This window comes from Drosophila melanogaster, chromosome 2L (genome assembly GCF_000001215.4).
Source record: "Drosophila melanogaster chromosome 2L".
Classification (NCBI taxonomy): domain Eukaryota; kingdom Metazoa; phylum Arthropoda; class Insecta; order Diptera; family Drosophilidae; genus Drosophila; species Drosophila melanogaster.
In genome coordinates, this window is record NT_033779.5 from 15,858,907 (window position 1) to 15,881,475 (window position 22,569).

Here is a 22,569-nt window from a genome sequence, read left to right on the forward strand (position 1 = left end):
GTCGTACCGCCAGCATCCTTTCCAGATTCAGAGCAAGGAATGCCAGCGAATGCCAGCCGAAATCGGAATCGGAGTAGGGATTGTGCGGCAGGATGGTAGGATGAACGAAATGCAGGCGAGTTGCCGTTGCCAAGAAAGTATACTAACGGCATGCGGAGTAAATTGGTATTTTATAGTTGCAGCCTGCAACTGCTGCCCGAGTTGCCCTAGCTGCTCACAGGTGCCAGCAGCTGCTCCTCGCTGAAACTGAGACGTAGACGGTAACTTTGAAAAGGAGTTGTTCCGGCATTCTGTTTCTCCACGATGGTTATCCGTTTTCAGTAGTTATGTTAGTGTTAAGCCCTCAAAAATTATTCATATACGAACAAAAGTATGTATTATAACCCATTTTTAAATGGTTTCACTCCTTTAAAGATCGTCCTAGAATCCATTTCCCAGAACACAAGCCGCGGATAATACCAGGAAATGAAATGCCGCTGACTTCGCAAAGGCAGCTAAATTAGTTGCCGGCCACCTTCCGCATTCATGCCAAAGTCACTCAAAGCGACGACATCGGCGACAACGACAAGGACGACGATGATGATAGGATGAAGGACGAAAGGGTGGCCCACCAGGGAAGGCGACAGTGGGCGTGCCAGGACAACAAAGGTTGCCGGGGCTCGTTAGCATTTTACAACACTGGCATCGGCTGCAGCACGTAGCTCCTAAGATGATTTGTGACCAGCTGCAACTTTTTGTTGCCGCCTCCGGCAGCCATTTTTGATATTATTTCAGAGCTGCCTCGGCACTTCCGTTTCCGCCCTGCCTGCGTTGCATGTAAATGGGTTGAATGGGAGTCCCTTTTTTGCGATCGCTTATCGGGGCTAAAGGGAGTGCAGAGTGCAAGAACTTCAGAATGCAATGGTGCGTGTGCTAGGGAGCGAATTGAAGTTAATGTGGGCGACTGATGATTTTATCTGGTGCTGTTGACTTGTTGACTTTTGCGGGTTAACTACTGCAATGTTTATGACTTCATTATGCTAATAAAAGATATTATTTTTACCGCTTGTCAGAATGTGAGTGGAGGTTCAACTTTCATTTTATAGCCACACGACACGGTGGAAAGTTTGCGGTACAGTGCTGTCATGCTTTTTAATTAGTGTTAAAATGTAATTACACATATACAAGTGCAAATATATAATCTGTTAATTAGTTTTTAAAGGATGCGTATTTAGTAGATAAATTTATTGAATACTAAAAGGCGTTGTTTTAATCGGCTTGTTTAATTCTCACCGTTAACTTTAAATATAAATTACGAATTACTTCTGGATTCCTAAAAGGAATGCATTTAATGATTAGCTCCGATAAATATAATATTGTATGTGTACTCAAAAAAAAAAAAAATCAAAACTAATTGAGTAAATAATAGGGTATTGCACTTGCTTGCTGAAAGTGAGACCGCGATTCGCTGGCAACGAGCCGCAGACATTTGATGTATTTCACAGCATTTCACCTGCATCTGCCCACCTGATGCAAACAAGCCGATTAGCATATGTTTAGCTAGCAAGTTGGCCGATTGAAGGTGGTAGCCAGACCGAGAGCCGCCCATGCCGACGTCATTCCCAAAATTCAGTTGGGTGGTCCAGCGGGCCGGAAATCAGTGGATCGTGTCAAAAGCATCAACCGAGGTGGAGCGACGGGAGCCACAAGCTTCAGACCCGCCCCAAAAACACGAAACCCGAAATGCCGAAACCAAACCCAAATGCGCTCCTCTGTATCCGGCTTGCAGGCCCGGAACGCTGGTCACCGAGCGCTAATGCGGCGTGAATATGCAGGGACCGATGGTCGATGGACGTGGCGTTGTCAGCTGGGGCCAGCACGTTATCATCGTCAATGCACGATTTTTTGGTCGCTGTCAGGCCCAAATGTTTGCAGAGCATTTCCCAGCACATCCCCAGCTAATGTGCGGTTTGGCGGTCGCTAGGAGATTAGCCCCAGCCCGCCAAGTTTCAAACCCACCCCATTCGCTTCTCCATTTCCCAGCACTCACCTTTTCTCCGTGTTGACGTTACCTGAAAAATCAAAATTCCAAATTCCAGCACGAGCCAGATTGTCGGGCATTTTATTACGAGGAATGTGTTGACGCTCCACCTTTAGAAATGATTGAATGACATGCCTCACAAGAAAAGGACCAAGTGGAAAAGTGTAAGACAGTCCGAGATTCTGACACGTTCTACGCACTTAATATATGCAATGAAATGAGGTGGTTTTTAAATTCAACAGAATGCTTCTGAATTCTCTGAAATTTTTGCTGAATGTTCTTTAGAGGCACATGAACAAAAGGCAAAAGGGGAATGCCATTAAAGCACATTTTTGGCAAACAAAATGTTTAAGCAAATCTTTGTTTTCAACTTCGTCTTTGTAATAGAATATGATTTAATTACAATTTATGAGGAGTACAAGCTTAAAACGGAACTTGATTTTTTTAAATAACAATTTCTAAGGCTTCATGTATATTTTCCCAATACTTTTTAAGTTCTGATCCAATATTATATCAGTATGTTGTGTGTTATTTGTTATCTTTTATTCTTTGTTTTTTTTTCACTGTCAGAATTATTAACATTATATTAATTTCTTGAAATCCGCAAAATGATCATATGTCACAGTACCACTTGTCTACGACTGTAGCCATCTCGAATCCCCCCACATCGTTTCCGCTAAACTTCTCATTTACAATCTCTGCTGGCAGAGTGTGTAAAAAAAGAGAAGCACCAAAAGTTAAAACTCAAACTCAGATGTCGTAGCCCGACTTTTGAGCTGGCAGAAAAAACTTGTTCTTCAGTCGCGCCCCAAAAACCATTCACATCCTGCGAAGTCCTTGTTTGCGAATCCGTATGTGTGGATGTTCGCTAGCCGGCATTTTTGGGAGTGAGCCAGCATTGAGCTGTTTGTCTTTTAATTGTTTGCACTTAAGTCGTTGGTTTGTTTGTTCGTCTGCGTTTGTCTGCCTGGCAGGTTATGACTTTTGTGAGAAAAGTCGTTAGGAGAGCGCTCAAGCAAATTACGGCCACAAAGTATGGCACGTTTTTTCGGTGAAATTAATGCGCGTTTAAGGTGGAACTTTCACAAGAAGATGCATTTAAATGTTGGGGAACACGGTATTTGCATGAGCGGGGTAGAAAGAAGTAACCGACTGCGAAGAAATCAAAGAAAATGTTGCTACAGTAAAGCATTTCAAATAATTGATGCTTTAAGAAATCTTTAAAATTATAACTTGACATAAGAATTTTTAATTCCAGCTTTAATCAATCTATAGCTATTAAGAATCCCTTGAAATATTCCCGCTTCAATGTTAAGCTTAATATTGAGAAAGCTTGGTATGCCGTGTTATGAACACAAACACAGCATCTTTGAGCAACCAAATGCAGTGCCAATTGACTTATCTATAAGGTCACTGTATCAGCGTTTGGTACCCCCGATTTCAAGTATTTCCAAAAGCACCAACTAAAGCAATAACTACATGTTTGCCAGGACAAACAACATGGGGAGCCAGGACGAATGCAATCGGAATCCTTAACCTTAACACTTGGCTAAATTGATACACACATCAAAGTTGCGTTGCAATAGCCTCAAATCTTTCCGTAAATCAAGCAAAATGCAAATTTCACTAAAAGCTGAGGACGAATCCGAACCGAAGGAAAGCGGAGACCACAAAACCAGCAAACAAAAAATGCAAAAGCGAATGGCGAAAGGAAAATTGTTGTCCAACTGAAGTTTGGTAGCTGAAAGTTTTGTGGGGGAATGGCCCAAAATGGCTGCCAGGTAAACGGACCACGTTGAGGTAGGAAAGAGCTGACCCCCGAAAGCCTTATTTATCACACGTATAGTCCCGGTCTCGATTCTCACCCTTCCATTACCAGATTTGGTTTCTGAAATCGCATACGAATGTTGGCCAATTGGATTTGGTTAGCCCAAGAGTTGGCCAAAGCCTGGGTGTGTGTGTTTGAATGGACCTTATCCAGGTTCTGATATACATCTCTCTTCCAGTGCACTGTAAACAATACAAATTTATAAGTTGAGAAATTTAATATCACATTTTATATTGATTACAGAAAGAAACTCGTACAAGTTCTCGGAATATTTATTTTTCCGATGCTGGAGTTACATCTCGATTATCTCGAAATTTTAATTTCACAGTAACCGGTACAGAATACTGATTGCAAGTTCGAAGAAATCAGTAAATTACCATGGAATTTTGTGTTGTCTTCACAAGTCCGGCTGATAAGACTTATAAAAAAATGTATAAGTGAGGCGAAAGTTGTTGCAACAATATCAGTCTGCAACAATATACTCTCGTTTAGCTACTCTCTCTCTCGATGTCAACTTACCTTGGACTTGTGGCTATTCTTTTTTGCACCGTTATCGTAGGAATCGAAAGTGCATCTCTCAATCGAAATCGGCACAATCCAGCTCAACAACAGAAAGTAAGCATAGTTCTCAATATTAATATTATAATTTATCTATATTATCTGTACCAGAAATATGGAGTACGAACTTATGGTGCCTCAGGAAGTTCCCAAAGTTTTGGGCCACCTACTAGTCCGGATTTTCCACCGCTGAGTTATGACAATGTCTATTCTTCAGGTCAATTCGGACAATTTTCCACTGGGGGATCTTTTCCCTTAGGACCGCCACCATCATCTGGTGGATGTTCACTCGGCTGTGGATCGTTTAATGTGCTGGCTGGGAAAAGCAAAGACAGGTTTTCAAACAATTAAAAAAAAAAAACATAACAAAGAAATATTAAAATATTTAAATAAATTACTTTGAATATTTAAGAAAATATAAGATTGATTTTCTTCAGTGCTTTCTGTATTGCTGCAGTTCTTGTTGCCCAAAAATGTCCACGCCTGCCACAAAATGGTAACGAAGAATTTTCCCGTCGCCTTCCGATCAAGTTTCCTTTTGAGCGTGAAATTCGGCATTTGATTTGCGGCAAAGAGGGCATCATGTTGATTAAAACCGAGGGGCAATAGGAAAACGGCATTTTACCTTACACCACTACTCTTTCGCATTATGCACATACCAGGGGAATTAAAATGAAGTTTATTTATGCCCAGCCAAAGTTAAAGTCGGATGGAAGAACTTCGTGCCGTTTGGTCTTATTTAATTAAGCCCGGTAGCGGGCATGTTTTATTTCAATTAGTAGCCGGGGCAAGTGGATGTTGCAATGCACAAAAACCCGTGCAAAATAATTAACTGCATGCAACAATTTCCCTGGCACTCCTAACTGCCGAGCTGGTTGCCACGATATTGAACCGAGTTCGCTGGGCTGGTTTACTTGCATGTACGAAAATGGAAATCTGCATTTAATTTATTGATGCAACAGCGACGGCAAGTGAATGGGAACTCCGGCTGAGGATTTCGATGTACCCACCCAGTCGCCTAAATGTATGCAGCGTAAAATTGTTAAATGCGCGCTTAATCTGCATATAGGCGTGGATGCCGCCGCCGTGTGCCACGCCCTGCCACCGCCCACCGTGCACAACCACAACCCGTCGTTGGCACCGAAATTGTTTCATTTCCCCATTAAAATGTACGGACGAAAATGTTAAACACTTTATTGGCTCAGTCCCGAACGCCGGTGGGCGTGGCAGGTCTACCTCCGATTGTTGCGGCTGTTTGCCACGTTAGCATATCTGTTTTTCATGTTCGCAGCACTAATCGGCCAACGTCCGTCTGCTCGAATCCCGGGATTCCCCCGATCCACCGAATTTGGTTCCTGGGGAGCGGCTGTACGCCGGGATGGCATGCGATGGAATGGCTGGCGATGGGTTCATTCCAGACAGTTGCCACCTACTGCACTCACACGTTTTCCGGACAGAGCTTTACGTTTAATCGGAGTCGTGGCACAGGGAATTCCTTAAGCCATTGAATGTCGCTTTTAAAGTGGATATTGCAAAATAATTGGGCGTCAAACAAGAAACTTTTCTATCGCAGTTTAAATACCAATGGGTCAACTAATCCAATGATCATGTTGTTTAGAGCAATAATATTTGGAAATTATTTAGACATTTTATTTACGAAAGTAAATGCATTTTTTAATTTAAAAAAAAAAATCCATTTTTCATTTAAAATCAATTACTGCGGACTCCATCAGCTTACTATATATTCGGGTCCGTTTAGGAGTTGAACTTTTTGGGTTTTTAATGCTTGGGCCTAGGTTTCCTGGTATCAAGGGTGTTACTAGCCAATAGATTGGGCATGCAATCCACGTTGGCCGGGACATCACTGCCACCAGCATTATCAGCCGGAGGGGGGAAATTTGGCGGCAAAGGGCCGTCCGCATTCATTCGAGTCCCAATCTAGTAATTATTATAAAAGGGTGATTAAAATATTTTCCCAATCAAAAAGAATACATGGTACTAACTTTTTGTCGGTTAGGCCCAGTCTGATAGCGCCTGTTATACTGGGCATTGGCCAGTCCTAGGAGAACGCAGCTGAGGAGCAGAACTGCAAGTGCGAACTTAGGAGACATCTTTAGCTTGGCTTGAGAGACTGGAAGACACTGTGGCTTTGGCTGGGAAACTGTGCATATTTATACCGATTTGTCAAGGGAACCATCAGCTTATCTGCTGCTGCTGAACATGAGGAAATCGGAGTTAATGCATATTGCACTTCTTAGGAAATGTGATAAGAGTTTATTTACATCTGCAATCTCTTAGGTGGAAGAAGTGTTTCCATGAAAAATATTATAGGGTTAAAAGAGATTAAATTTTTCTTAGTGTGTCAATGTTTTTTAGTTAACAAAACAAAAGCAAACAATTTAAATTTATTTATTCTTTTTGATTCATTTTGGGTCTTTTCTTAGGTATTATATGAGAAGCCCATTTTTCATTTCACTACAAATATTTTCGATTTCAATTTACTAATGCTTTCCCAAGACCTAATTGCATAATGCCTTTATAGCATTTTCATTGATATATATGTTCCTTCAATAAAAATTTTCGATACCTTAATGTTTTTCGTGACGTCAACCATTTCGCAAATTTTAGTTTTTTGCTTTTGAACTTTTTGGAAAGTGTTCTTTTTTGTTCATGCTTCCTTTGGCCCATTGCTTCCATTTTGGCAGGCGGCCAAAGAACCTCCATATAGTGGCTACCATATAGAGCCATATACATTTGTAGACCCAGTTCATCCCTGTAGTAAAGTCGAGTTGAGTCGCAACCTTTTTGATTAGATTACGCAACGTAAAACTGGTTTGCAAATTGAATAAATGACTTTTGCGTTGCCAATATAAAACGTGTTTGAAATTTTTGATTAGGCAAACACAAACACAGGGAACGCGATTTTCGACCTTTCAAACGTACCAACAGAAAAAAAAAGTAAAATGAAATAGAATAGAATATAACAAACAGCTGCAGCGACAAAATAAACTGAAAAGGCCCAGGACACGGAGGACGAAAATGTCCTGTACCCTGGCCAAACTCCATTTTTCCCCGTCACTTTAGAGAAGGGACTCTGCGAACCGAACGTAATTTGTCAATTTTGTTGGGTGGCAGCGCGGGCACTTTGTGGTTTTGGGTCTAGGAAGGGCCCAATTAAAATTCATTAAACGTAAATTAACATTGAAGTCGGGCATTATAAATTACCTAGAGGCCGCAATGAATGACCTCGGAAACCTGGCTAAAATAGAAAGCCAATTGAATAGGGATTTGTGTAGCTACCACCTGGATTAGTATTTCCTTAGACCCAATTATGTAACTTTCCAATTTATTTCTTAAGCACAGTTTTTAAATTAAATTATACAATCATTCTGCATCTTGCACTTGTCCAAAAATAAATAATTAACTGTAAATATTAAACAAATATATAATTATAATATTATTAAAATAACTACTTAATGCCTAGCAGTTTTACTACCACTCTAGAGTTTGCCCAAAAAATCTGCGATGCCAAGTTTTCTTTTCAGAGGAGCGAAAATCGTGGATGCCTAAATCCAATTCAGGCTTAATGAGCTGTGTAATATTTGCATTTTGTTCACACCCAGGGAAGTAATTTCGGTGACTTCGCCAAGAACTGGGCAAAGTTAAGTTTTCTTGGCAAAGTGCCGTCCGGCAAATGTGCTGCATTCTTTTTCTGTGCCCTTTTTTTTGGCAATCAGGGAAATATAGACACGTAGAGAACGAATAGGGCGACATAAATCCATTACAGATTGTGAATGTGATATAAATCAAAAGCCATAATTCAATATTAAATCACTCAAACGCCCGGCTAAACCAATTGCAAATGGTGAATGCATCTCGGTGGCACAACAAGCAGGACAATTAGTGTGTCACTCACTGCGGCGAAGAAAGAAGGGAGATGAGAAATGGGCTGTGCAGTCTCCCCTTTTAGCCAAATGAAAACCTCAAATGCGAATCCTTGCTGCAAACTCTTCTCGGGCAAAATCAACAAAATATTTCAAAATAACAAATGTGTCCATTGGTGCCGGGTAGCTGTGCTAGTGGGACAGCAGCAGCTCCAATGACAAAGTGCTTGCAAACGCACAATATTTGTCTAGGTCATGCATATCACAATCCGGATCCGGTCGGTCTTCCCGAAAGGTGAGCAGCCCGGTGAGATGTGGGCGGTGCACACGGCCCTTCGAAGCGATTTCAATCCAGTTTGCCAGTTAAATGCAAACATAAACACAAGGGCAAATACACACACAAAACACAAGACATATTAATCAGTGCAGGACATGGAAGGCGTGTGATTCAGAGGGTGGCGGCGGGATGTGGCCAGATATATAAGCGATTCCTTGCATTGGCTTTGGTTGCCCAAACAAATAAATTGCAATTTGTGTAATCTTAGCACCTAGGGCCAAAATCAATGGAGAACGAAGTCCTCCAAGCAGCACACCACATCGTTTCGTACAATCACTTACGCATACATATGATTTCATTGCGCAAAACCCGTGCAAGATCAATACTTTTTATAAGTGAGAGATAAAAAATTTTAGTGATTTCAGAATTTTTCATCGATAAAATGGTTCTTTTCATCGTACAAAGCGTTTTACAAAATTAATTATTATTTACAAAATTGGCCTAAACACTTGTTAATGACAAATACATTTTACACCACTTATCCATTTTAATGGGTTGAGCATTTACAAAAACCGTAATCTGATATAAAAAAAAACCATATGATACTCTTTTTTTCTTTAGTGTGATCACATATGTATGTACGTGTATTTGGATCAGGTGTGTGGCAAAATATTTACAATTAAGCACAAAGGCAGCAAATGCATTGAGACTTCTATTGTTCCTTGTGATGTGGAGAAATGTCACCTATTGGCGTTCAAGGATGTTGAAGTTTCATTATATTAGGCAGACGTGTATGCGTGTGTTCATATGTACATATGTATGGTGTGCTCAAGTGAGAAGGGATTAAATAGGATTGTGGAGAATTTAACTAAAGTCAAAATTGATGTTTGATTTTAATTACAGAGTGCGTTCTGACTTTACGAAATGAAGGCTGAAGAAAAGAAAAAAAGAAGTTTAAGGTAATTAAATAATCATTTTAAAATAGTTTCAATTTCAAAATCATTCAATCTCTAATGCCGTGATGCTTTCAGCTACGAACACCAATATGCAATGTATTAATAATTATAATAATTAAATAATAGTTTTGTTTGCTTCAAAAGGTGGTCAGTTGGGGAGATTATAAAAACACTTGTTTGATTTCAATTAACACGTACATAAGTGTCACAATGTTAACATATTGCTTAGAAACATTCTTACGAATAATTTGTAGTTCTTTGTTCAATGTCCGCCAATTTATACCACGCTTTGAAAGCCAAATACTTATTAATTACTTAAAAATTTCTGTTGAAGTTATGCTTTTGCCAAGTTGTTGGATTACACTTTGTTTTTGAATTGGAAAATCCTGCTTGACTTATTAAAATATTTAGAATTTCAAAAATTAAATCCAATGTCAATGTCAATCCGATTAATCAGGATAAATAATCATCGTAAAAGAATACGGTATACATAAGTTGATTAAATATAAAATTTAATAGTTCCTTTAAGTTTTGATAAAAAGGGGAACACGTTTCTAATAATGTGTATTTCTTAAATTATACAAAGCCCATAAATGATCTTAAATACTTGGCTTGTGCCCATAAAAAAGGCAGCACTCCAAGATGGCCCTGAAACTCAAACCCCGAGGGTCTAACCGGAGTGCTTAAGTGCCTAAGCACTCCATGATGGATGCAGGCGAGGTTGTGCCGAAGCTTAACCCTAAAAGCGCATTTTAAGTAATTCCAGAGCCTTGCCTATGGTCTCTTAACCCACTGCTCACCCTTTCACCAGCCATTTCTGCTGCGGCTTAAAAGCTTTAAAGGAATTTATTGCGAACACTTGAAGTATTTTTTGCTTCTCCAGCTCTATGTACATACATATATGCATAGGTACCTATGTAAGTATATATATAATGCGAATTATTCGCTTGGGTGTAAAGTGAAAGGATCTAGAAAAACAACAGCATCTGCAAGGAGCAACAGTCGCCGCTGTACTCGGAATGGAATGGAGGGAAAGGAAGGTCCTTGCCGATGCGTAGGTTATTTACAATGGGTATTTTATGGTGGGAACCTAGAATGGCAATCCTGCTGCAGCCAAGGCTTTCAATATTTTCACACTTTGGTTTTTAGTTGTAATGTTTTCCTCTCTATATACATGTGCTGTTTCGCAGGACAGAAGCGATGAGGTTTCGTTCTCGAAAACGAAATACAATTGCATGTAATGGATGCAGTCTTGTGTCTCAAAAGTAAATGATTTCGAGGTGGCACAAGTAAAATTATTAGTTCGCATCGACTTTCTACTATCGGTCCTTGTGTCTGGAACAAAAATATATGTCCTTCCATCGGAATTCGTTTTACAGAATAACTGTGAGCACACGCAGTATTATTTTTAAAGCAGTTGCGTGCATTTTACATTATATTCTCAGCAATAGCAAAGCATCTGATAAATAAATGATTAGCCAAATGACTTACTCTGCTGATATAATCATCTATAATTAACAGGAATTCAACCTCAACATTTTCGCTTGCATTCGATTTTTTTGGCGCCACAATATATGTTTTGCTTTGATTTTGCCACCCATTGTATTTTTTCCAATCACTTTCATGTCGCTCTACAAATTAATTATTTACTTTTTTACGCGAATTCAGTTTTTCAAAGTATTTGACACTTCATAGAGTGGCGAAGAAAAAAGAATGAAAATCAGAACATAACTTTTTATGATCGTAAATAAGTTATTAGAAATTCGGATTAAACGTGGAAATTCAATTTATTAAAGTTTGTTTAAGCTGTAATAGTTTAATTAATTTTAGTATTTTTAGAACGTTATTAATATGAATTAAAAATTAATTAGCTACAGATGTTATTATTCACCTTGACAAAAAAAAAAAAAAAAAAAAAAACAATAATAGCAAGGGACACAAAAAGCAAAGTTATATTTGTCAGAATTCCCTTGAAAGTAACTTAAATAACTGAATACATAATTTGCGTTTTAAATTCGCCCCACAAAGCTTTTTTTACCTCTCTTGTTTGGCCTAATTAATGTCGTCTGTGAGCTCATCAGTCCGTAGGATAAACATTTTTACATAACCAAACTGCATTCAAATTGATTTATGTTAATTACTGTTTAACAGAACGCGGCTGACTGATTGCTAAATTGATTTTAAATGAAATGCAAATACGGAAAAAAACCACTCAGCGGCAAAAAAAAAAGGAAATCACCCAATAAAGTCCCGCTGATGATAATGACAATCTATTTTATCGCACTGATTGCTGTCAAACATCAATGATATGAAACAAGAGGTTTGGTTGGTAAAACGGTAAATCGATGGGAGATTGGATAAGCCGTAAAAAGTGAGAAAACTAACCACATTATTTGTTAAAAATTTATTTTGTCTTTTTTTATATTTAACCAGAAAGGTCGAAATGGGATCTTGCACTAATTTCAGGTTGAAACTATTTATATACATTTCAGCATTGTTGTACAAATTTGTTAATTATATTTAGGCGTAATATTTTAAAATTGTTGTATTACATAAGATCGAAATAAATTTAAGGCCTCGAGCCAGGTTTTCCAATCTAAACTTTTGATGGACAAATTATTAAGCAAATAAGCAATGCGCCTTAAAACATTCTGCAGCCAATGAGCAGGAAAGTAAGTCGAATTTAGGGAACATATTCAGTTCGACTTAGGAGGTATGGCAAAACTATGAATTACTTTATGTCCGTATTTATACTGCCCTCTTTATGCACATATGTTGGATTATCAGTTCTACTTTGAAAAGAGAATAACAATTGAAAACTGTGACTTTCTTACGAAAAGACATCCGATTACTTCGTATTATGTCTTCTGTATTACTTCGAATCTCTCATCAGAATTAATGCTTAATTCTTAATTAACTCTTGCTGAAGCATATATTTCCAGTGAAACGATAACTGAAAGCATCTAGTGAAGTGTAATTGTTGTGTGATGTAATAGTCTTATTTTATGTTTAGTTAAAAATTTATAAAAATAAATACGTTCTTTAATTGGAGTTTAGCTGAAGTATGAGTTTTGTATTCCTGATAAAAATGTGAGATCTTTAAAGAGAAATAAATTGGAGAGTTGGCAGTGGGAATAGATGCATCCCTATGAGGATAAAAACTGATAATAGAAGAACGAGCTGATATGAAACAATCTGTGACTTTTATGGACTCAGTTAATGACAGTCCCTGCGGCGACAAAAAGTTGCCAAACAGAAACATTCCGTAAGTTTATTTATGGAATTCTGCCGCCAAGGAATTGAGAATGTTATGCTGGTGATGGTGGTGATGTGAAAAGTTTTCGCTCTTATTTGCATACATTTAAATGCTGCTATAGTAGTAGTGTGGCGAAATAAGCAAAAAGGTAAATCAGAATTCAAAAGTCTATAAGTGCATTACGTAAAATGATTATGAAAAACTTCCGCCTTAAAGGACATTTCTTCGGCAGAAACACTATTTGATTTATCACTCCTCCATTCATTATGGCAAGTTATTAAAAACGTATTGATGTTTGCCATTGTGTTTTCGAGCAGCTCCTTTTTTGTCAGCGCAATTTCGATTGGGGAGAGCAATTAAGGACTCCTTTGTCTGCGATTAGGTAATGACATGAGCTGGCCCCTGCCGCACAATCGGCTATCGGCTTGTTGTCGGGGTCTCAGCTGTCAAAAGCAGCGGGTGGGGAGATGGCAGGAGTTCGGATGATAATGTCCTGCAGCACGGGAGGGCGAATGGGGGAGTGTCATGGCGCCCGGCATATCAATGGCGTGGGGGCTGGAAAACCAACTTGCAACCTACTTGGCTCAGAAACGCACTCGAGTGTGTGTGCGTCTTGGCCAAATGCCAACGCACAAAACTTGCCATAAATCTACAGGCAGCGTATAATTAATAAGGATTAATTGTACACCAGAACTTGTGCAGCGACAATGCCAGACAGAGCCAAAACAAAGGGAGCAATGGCTGTGGATTGGGCCATGGAGATGGAGATTGCATGGCCGTAGTCAAAATTTAATTAATTAATAGCACAATTTTAGGTGGCCTGCATGCGTGTGTGTTTCTCAGAAAATGGCCAGCAAATCGATAAGCAATGCTTGAATTCGGAAAATTACCTCCGGTATGCGTTGTGGCAGAAATATTCTCATAAAATATTTGCCTTAATTAACAGTTTCGGATCATGGGTCTTTATTAGAAAGCCAATTACCAAAACATTCACAATGCATCCAAACCAACTTAATGAAATGTATGTTCATTTATTTTATTTCTTAAGTCAAATTTGAATCTGTATTATTGCTTACAAATTTATCTAGCCTGCTTCAGAGTATTATGAGTAAAAATAAATACATTTATTATATTATACATATATTAAACATCAATTTTATCTGAATGGATTAACGACATTTTAATCACGTTATCAGCCCAATGAATCAATATCACAAATATTCATGCAATGTTGCCAAAAATAGTCGCATTTGCATTAAGCGATTTCATGAGGCCGAAACTAGTAATTAAGCCTGCATTTGGCAGCAACAGAAGATTGTCCACTTAATACGAAAGGAAGCTACAACTTTTTTATTAGCTCTGTAATTCCTTCGTCTTTTCGCCTCGGCATTTCAATTCCCCAAACTTTTTATCAGACCTTTTACAGTTTTCCTACTTAACTTTACGTTCACTTGGCCCTCGTTTTTTCCACCGCTTGGCAGGTGAGTGCAAAAAAAGACGACGGAAGGGAAATGAAAGACGGCAATTAATGTTAAGCTCTTGGCACGGCCGAAAGGATAGTTGAGCATTTGGCGGGGCAAAACAAAAAAAAAAGAAAAAATATCAAAAAATAAAATAAGAATACAAGTGCAGCGAGGGAGAGGTTTGGTTTTAATTAGAAAAAGTGTTTTATACTCCAATAACATTATGGTAAGCTTTACGGGATTGAACCCGGAAGACTTGGCGTCCTCGCAAAAAAAAAAAAAAATGGTAAATGGAAAATTGAAGTTTAAGTTTGGTTTTGATAGTGAAAATCAATATTTTGCTTTTTAAATAATTTGTGGCAGAATATCAGCTATATGAGACAAATCGGCACCTATTAATTCGATTAAAATTATGAATTTCCCACCACTGAGCACCATAGGAAAAAAATTTTTAGCAAAAAAAAAATCATCAAGCGAAATTGAATAATAATTATACCGCTTATTGCTGTTTAATAATATGTTGATTTATTTATATCTGCGTATGCATATTCGCTTGGATTTATAGCTGATTTATTTCTGAACATGTTTTTAATTTAACCTTCCACGCATTTAGGCCTATCAATCTCAACCGTTGCATATTATTATACGTATTGATTTATTCTTTCAAGCATACAGTCGGTTGACAATTTAAGAATATTTTCAGCATTAATACTTTTAATGTTTTTTTTGTGTTTTCTTCTCGATAGAAAGCTGGAGCCAATGGCCATTTGGTATTTATCTCTGTTTACCATACTTTATGCTTGACTGATTTCCACATTAAGTGAGAATACATCCTACGAAGAAATATTTTTATTATAACAACGGACAAACAACAATAAAACTAGAGATACGAACGGAATTTGAGTGTTTTTATTTTTCACGCATTTTGCTATTGGATCCACAAAACCGTATTTCAGGCCCCTTTCTCTGCTGCTCGCCATACTTTTAGTGGGTAAACAAGATTTTTGATGCGGCATAATTTTGCCACCACCTTCTTCTCATCGCGCGGGAAATTTGTTTTTGACGCATTGCTGATAACGATGACGATGATGATGTCATAATTTTATTCCGCTCGTTCACATCGCGGCCAAAAGTCAAAACAAAAAGCGTTTAAATTTTAGCGATCTATCCGCATTTGCTGTAATTTGCATAATATTTTAATTTTGCATACTTATTGGCGCATAATTAGGTGATTGTGACCGTGGCCATGGACCTTGTTGTTTGATTTTCGCCTCAATATTTATCAAAATAAAAGAATATTTTCAATTTAATGTTCATAGATGCGACGAGATGTCTAGTTCAGCCCTAATCACCACTAGGTTTTCAAATCTACAAAATCCAAAATAGCTAATAATTTTTATTTGCGTGTCGTATTGACTTGTTTATATTTTAAAATACTACACTATTTTTCACAAAATTCACAGCACTGTCTGGATAGTATCACCCAATTCCCTTGGCAGAATTCCCCACCTGTCCTTATTTATTTGCTCTTTATTTACCCCTTGACCACATTGGCAAAAAAATAACCACAAATGTACATTCGCGTATTTTAATGGACTTCGTGTAACACACCACATGGCCCCACATCCTCTGGCAACTCACAAATCGAACGAACGTTTTGGGTGCCACATGATGTTTGTCTAAGATCCACAGTGGTGTCCTTATCGTCAGGAGCGTAGTGAAAAATATTTGCAGCGGGGGCAATATTAATATTTATTCAAACTTTTACCTATCGATTGTCTGGTTTAAAAAAAAAAAACATGTTTGAGCTGCACTCTTTGTTTGTAATTAGTATAGAATGCTGGACGCCCCTGCCTATATGTAGGATTCTGGCTTGGTCACAACCAGCTATCGAATCGGGTACTTCTTCTTCACAGTTCCGCCACCCGGCACAGTTTTTTCCCCGCTCTTTCCAGGACCCAACACAAACACTCGAGAGCTGCTGAGCGTTGCCGGATATTGGCTTCATACACCGCCAGCCAATTTTAAATTGCCAATATTGATTTATACGCCGCATGCGTCGCTGCCACATGGGGTACGAAAGCCAAGTTAGTGGGAGTTCGGGATCGCAGGCCCTCTGAAGCATTGTTAAGTTGCAATTTTGCAGGTGGCGGTCGGGGATTCATTGCCAAAGATGGACGTGGGCCCGGAGTAAATGGGCATGGGATTTCACGTAGTTAACGCTGCCTGAATTTATTGGCCTGGCTTTAAAAGCTGCACTCACATGCAATGCAAATGTGCTTAAATATGCACAGAGAACGAAATTTAATGCGTTATCTGGAGTATTTAGTGAAATATTTGAAATGTCATGGGTAGTGTACTAAATGAACATAAAAACGTTGTCCCGAAACCGAAAACTTGCTTAACAGCTCCACCAATGTTTCTTTCTGTGCACAATCACATAAGCCGCATATAAATATGCGAGCATCCTTAAATTTATATGTTACTTGGACTAAATGCAATTGGATATCCCATCAAAGCGAAAAAATTGTTCGCCCACCGTTTGAGCTCGCCATCCCCTCTTAATTTCACATCTCCATCTCATGGCTGGGCTTGTGATTTCCCAAATCCCATTTAAGAATTCCCTTTGTGGGAGCCAGGGATACCCAGAACACAGGCTCACCCACAACAGTTGAACACACTCCTTTGCATAATTCATGCAAAAAATTCAACACAACTCGGATTCCGACTCCCAGTTTGTCGGTTGTTTATTTGCTGAGAGATGTTTTTGATTCTCCTGCCGTTTTCCCTTTTATAGGGGCAATCGACATATGCTTTAAGTGCTCAGTTACCGTCAGAAAGATGAAGATGTGTCAACCGAATCCTGCCCTTTGGCAAACCAGTTTACAAGTGGCAAAGGGATACATGTTTGTTACCGTATTCATATGAGGTGTTTTGATTTTAGCTACAAGCGATAATAAATTATATAATAAATATTATTAACTAGAGAACATTATGCTTACATATTCAGTTAATAAAACTTAAAAATAGATACTCACAATATTAAAGTGTTCCTGAGAGTAGTTGGGTACTTTTATTTTTCAGTTCTAAAAAGTCGTCGTTAAATGTGTGTTAATTTTTATGAATTCTCTGTTCAACTTTCGACTTTTGCTATTTTTTTTTTAATGCACCTGGGCAATTAAAAGAAATTAATTGCCCGCTTCCATAATGAACGTCATTATAAAACTGTCAACTGCATTCAGCAACTGTATTGTGGCCATCTCTGATACATAATGACATTTTTTACTTGCTTTTACAATATCGACAATAATTGATTTTTTTAAATGCAGCATAAGACTCTTTGTTTTTATTGCGTCCAAAGTGAGTTCTTTGGGGGTCTTTTTATTTATCAAGAATGAAAATAAATAGCAACCTTAATAAATTTCCGCATTTAAAAATGGCCACTGACAAAGGGGAATAAAAAAATAAACAAGCATCATCATACTGACAAAAAAATGTTTCATACGAATCACATACAATTACCATCAAAAAGAGTAATCAGGAAATAAACCTCAAACGATAACTAGTAAAAAAGATAATCGTTTTATAATAAGTGCAAATATAATAACATTTACGGTTATGCAAGTGATTGGTTGTTAATTCTTCTGCTTTGGGAACAATAATAATAATCGCTCCTATTAATGCATAGCGCTAAATTTGATTTATAAATATTTGTACTGCCGACGACCATAAACCAGCCAGAGAGCCGAAAATGGGGGTCAGAAAAATAACAAAACCAAAACGAAAAATGGTAATATATTTTCCATTTAATTTAATTTGCCTGGTTTTAGGCGGAATACACATCCGCCTGAGCTTTGGCTACCACCGCACTGCCTAAATTTCATTAGGCGTAAAGCAAACTTTTTTGTTCACACAATTTGTATATTTCCAACCGACTCTTATACTTAACTAATATTTCTTTCCACCAACTTCACCCTAAAACTCTTAGTATCGACCTTAAAGACTGGACTCGTTGAAGTGATTTGGTAAGTACAAGGAGCCCACTGCATTGCCATGGAAATTGCTGCAATACTACGAGATCTGCCATTGTCTTTACCGCTGCGGAAAGGAGCATCGATACTGTCCTTTATTCCTGCCCAGTCCTTTTCGCGGCCCGCCTTTATTGTTATTTCGCCTGCATCATTATTTCAGTTGGCGCCTTGGCTGTAAGTGGAGCCGCAGTTCCCAGTGGCTGCTCCTTCCTGGGTCCTTTGGCATTGTGCGGAGCTGCCTTTGCTGTTGTTGCAGATAAAGATAAATAGTCTCAGATAACGCTCAGTTATTTGCAAACAAATACAATTGCGGTTCATTGATGGCGGTTTCATTTCGCCAGCTCCCAAGGAAGGAGACTTGCCACTGGGCAAGTGGGAGTGCATCTGGCCTGGCCCATTAGTTTGTGGTGCTCGAATGGCCCCCGTTGTTTCCGGTTAGTCAGGGTAGTCGAGGCTATTCAGATTCTGGTTAGGATCCTGAACCACGAATTTGTCGAACGTGTAACTGATGAACTCTGCATACCATTTTGCAGCAATTCCCAGCCATTTCTGTGGGGAAACCGAATCCATTAGAGAAAAGGCAATATTACTATCAAATCGCTGAACTTCGAACTATTTTCCATTAAAATTTATATAAATTTTGTTGATTTTCAGTGCTTAAATATTTGTTGCTAAAATTTTAAGTTAAATGTACTTAAAATATAACAATAATGAAAGTCTTAGGAGAATGTAACAACCCTTAAATATTAATCTCACCGCAATGTTAAAAGAACTCTCCGTAGAGATACCCCAGAAACCATTGGTCCAGCCCACAACGAAAGCCATCAGGGGTTCGTACTCGTCTTCGTCGATGATGTACTTCAATACATTAAGGGCGGTCGACCAGGCAAGTAAGTCCTGATTCCATAGGAATAGAACATCGCTGACGATCTGGGCACGGTTTAGGACATTTATGCTACGGAAATCATTGAACAGCGTGGTAGCCAAAAGCTGCCAGGTGAGCTCGTCATAGTTTACTCTGTAGTAGCCAACTGCCTGTAGGTTAAGAAGTATCCACTGGTTGCGGGGAACTATATCATTTAGTTTAATGCCATGACTATTTGGACTAAGCCACGCCTTCGGTTTGAGGTTTTTAGAAAGGGATCCGCCCTCTATAAGGTAGGTGAGAGGAATCCACCAAAGATGGGAGCTGCTGCGGTTGAGGGCGTGGCCCTGTTTCAGAAATACTTCACTCCCATTGCGGATGACCGTGACCAACGGATAGCCACTTTGCATAGTCCACGTGTCCATAATGCTCTTCACATCCCAGGTTTTGTCGAAAGTGGCCTCCCTTTCACTGGCTAGTTGTAGGGATCTCCAGAAAAGATCGGGAGTGCTGCTGCCAAAGGAGTTTTGCCACATATGCCGCTGAAGTCCATCGTAAAAAGTCTCATTGCCCAAAAAGCCAATCAACATAGATGTAAGAGAGGTGGCCTTCTGATACAGTTGCGTCTCTGCATTTAAACTGGCGTTCGATGAAAGAGGCACCAAGGATATGCCACCCACCTGTGATTCATACATCATGGACGATTCACGATACCTCAACAGTATCCGGCGACCCATTTTCGATTGCAAATGATCCACGGCGAGGCTTTTAAAGTACCCAGCTAGGCCCTCCGTTAACCATAAATCTGAATACGAGTCCATTCCCAGAAGATTGTCAAACCACATATGGGCCATTTCGTGAGCGATTAGCTCGAGTGTCTGCAGTTTTTCTTTGCTCATTGGCCCATCTTCACGCAGCAAAAGGTGTTTGCTCCTGTAGACGACGAGCCCGAAGTTCTCCATGGCTTCTGTAGGAAAATCATCTACCACCAATTGGTCGATCTTCTCCAGCGGTAGGGCCACTTGAAGCACCCTGTCCAGAAACTCAAGAATCTGAGGAGCCATTTGAGCGGCAAAAGAGGTCGCACGCACATCAGCCGACTGGGCGCAGGTACGAAATCTAACAGGACTCAAACTGGCTGCTTGGCTATACCGGCAGTTAAAGTTGTTTACGGAAAAGGCCAGCAAATGTGTGGGTATTGTGGGCGTAACCTCGTGCACGGACCACACATAGTCCTGTATTTCACGGCTAGAAATATATAGATGCGGACTATAGATTATGGACAAACCAAACGGATCAAACTCACTTGGGCAGCACTGCTTGGACCTTCATATTGCCGTAGCTCTGAAAGCGCTTATGATGACCCATGGTTACATTAAAAGTGGCCTTCAGGGAGGGCTCATCAAAACTAGGCATGGTGTTCCTTATCCAGTTTCGATTAAAATGGGACACGGAATACCAACTGAAAAGCGTTAATATTACCTTATTTGAACTTAAGGGACAAAGGCACTTTACATTTTCTCCGAGGTCTTCCAATTTATATAGTGGCGTATAAAATAACCATCTCTTTGATCCATGGTCATTGGCCTACCGAATTCGACACTGAGGACATAGGACTTGCCCATCAACAAGGACTGGTTGAAAGTAACTACCATATATTTCCGATCATTATTGAACCTAACAGATCTCAGGCGATAGTTGGACGTCTCCCCAAATAGCGTGATTTTCTTTGATTCGATTGATACTCTGCCCACATGAAGCACCACTTGATTGGTGGTTTTTTGTGCATGAATAGAAATTTTAACGATACCAGTGTAGCTGTGATTAGCTGAACTCTCCAGATGAGTTAGTAATCTAATATCATAGTGAAAAGGCTTGACCTTCGCTGGTAATCGGGGCTCATCGTATAGTTGAGTTTTAGCAGAACATGCAACTTGACACAGACATAACAGGAGTAACAATCCGTACAGTGCAACATTTTTATAGCAGTTTTCTCTTTCACTCAATAAACATTTAAACATGCTGAAATAAAATGCTCGATTGTTGATCTTCTAAACTGGTCGCCAAATATTATTTTAAATTTAAAATTTCTTTTCAAGGGAAAATTTACGAGTATCTGACATACGGAGTGTAGTTTACTTACTATTGGTGTTTTTTGGAAATTGTTTTATAATTGATAAAAAGGAAAACTTTAATAGAAATATATTATTTAAAGACACGTATGTTTAATTAACATTAAGGATATTACTTTTTACTGTGCGCTAAGGTTGTTTAATAGTCTTTTTAACTTGGGAGATGGAAGTTAAGATCCTTCGAATGGGGAAGGGGAGCCCTGAGTAAAAGTAACATTCCCAGTTCGACTTAGCGGCGTCTTGACTTACTTTCCTCCAGCTTTCACTTGCGGGCTGGCAGAAGTTTCCAACTTTTTGCGCTACGTGCGTTCCTCGATTTGCACATGTATCTGTTTGCAAACGTGTGAGTGTTAGTGCCTGTGTGGGCCCAGCGCCAAAAAGGATGTTAAGCGCTTTGGTCTCAGTTTGCAGGCACACTTTCGGGCCCAGCAGGACCAGAACCAGGACCCTCGAACGCATAGCGCATACGCATACATATTCGGATCTGGTTTGCGATTTATACGTGCATGTAATATGTGTAATTTATGACTGACGGGATGTGAGCGCTTAAATTATGTGCAAAATGCTCGCAAAAGCCTCGGTGGCTTTTGGAGGCTAGCAAACTTTTGCTCAAAAGTTTGCCACCAGCCCCGCCTCGAATATCAAAATATTGGCAGTCACGTGTGGATTAGTTATTGGGATTGAGTTGAATACGGGGGATTATTTTCCAAAAATTTGCCAAATCGAGTTAGCTAAGATGTATTTTTTAAAGTTCTTCAAACATTTAAAAAATAAGAAAGGGTTATAATTATTGAATGGAAATTAATTTGTTATATTTAATTTGCATGATTTAATTTAATGAAAATAAAATCACAAATTTTACAATTAAACTTACATCCTGCATATTGTTTTTCCAAAGTTCGTTAAAAGTGATTGGTTGCCCTTAAGAAAATGGTTGTCATGAGAATGAGTTTCTTCTGTCATTGAAAAGTGTCCATTTGAAGGGCTCGTTGAAATGACAATGCTCAATCGGATTATGCTTTATGCCCCTTCAAAGACCCCCAGCTCCTGCTCGGCGCATTTGCTCATCCCGATGCGGATCCTAAATGAATTTTCATTTCCAATTACTTTACAATTTTGCTTTTGTGTGCCTGATAACTGGGATCCCTCTCCCACAAACTGCCTCCCCTTTGTTCTTCGTCCTGCCCCTGTTGGCATTACAATTCGATTTCCTAATTTTCAATTTTACACGTTTGGCAAACACTCGAGTCGAACAGCCCAGATCGAAAACAGGACAAGACCCGAGAGCCCATACCTAGT

At 39.1% G+C, this 22,569-nt stretch overlaps 2 protein-coding genes and 1 long non-coding RNA gene across 4 annotated transcripts; 1 reads left to right on the plus strand and 2 right to left on the minus strand.

Annotated features, from left to right (window-relative positions):
• The first annotated feature begins 4,293 nt into the window (after positions 1-4,293).
• lncRNA:CR42791 (long non-coding RNA:CR42791) lies at positions 4,294-4,757 on the plus strand. The gene is made up of 2 exons (NR_124296.1): positions 4,294-4,463; positions 4,518-4,757. It is a non-coding gene; the product is annotated as a long non-coding RNA:CR42791 (long non-coding RNA).
• A 1,265-nt stretch (positions 4,758-6,022) lies between these two features.
• CG42792 (uncharacterized protein) lies at positions 6,023-6,555 on the minus strand. 2 transcript variants are annotated; one of them, NM_001299037.1, is made up of 2 exons: positions 6,410-6,555; positions 6,023-6,344 (listed from the first exon to the last, which is right to left on the minus strand). In NM_001299037.1, exons 1-2 carry the CDS (start codon positions 6,515-6,517, stop codon positions 6,186-6,188), a joined length of 267 nt encoding a protein of 88 aa, NP_001285966.1. In that variant the 5' UTR covers positions 6,518-6,555; the 3' UTR covers positions 6,023-6,185. The 2 variants fall into 2 exon arrangements, with proteins under 2 accessions (NP_001285966.1, NP_001188820.1); NM_001201891.2 differs by having other exon boundaries at positions 6,062-6,344; positions 6,410-6,523.
• Positions 6,556-18,031: 11,476 nt separating this feature from the next.
• Positions 18,032-21,250, minus strand: CG7653 (uncharacterized protein). The gene is made up of 4 exons (NM_001370045.1): positions 20,654-21,250; positions 20,445-20,600; positions 19,030-20,386; positions 18,032-18,822 (listed from the first exon to the last, which is right to left on the minus strand). Exons 1-4 carry the CDS (start codon positions 21,157-21,159, stop codon positions 18,709-18,711), a joined length of 2,133 nt encoding a protein of 710 aa, NP_001356886.1. The 5' UTR covers positions 21,160-21,250; the 3' UTR covers positions 18,032-18,708.
• Between the last annotated feature and the right edge of the window lie 1,319 nt (positions 21,251-22,569).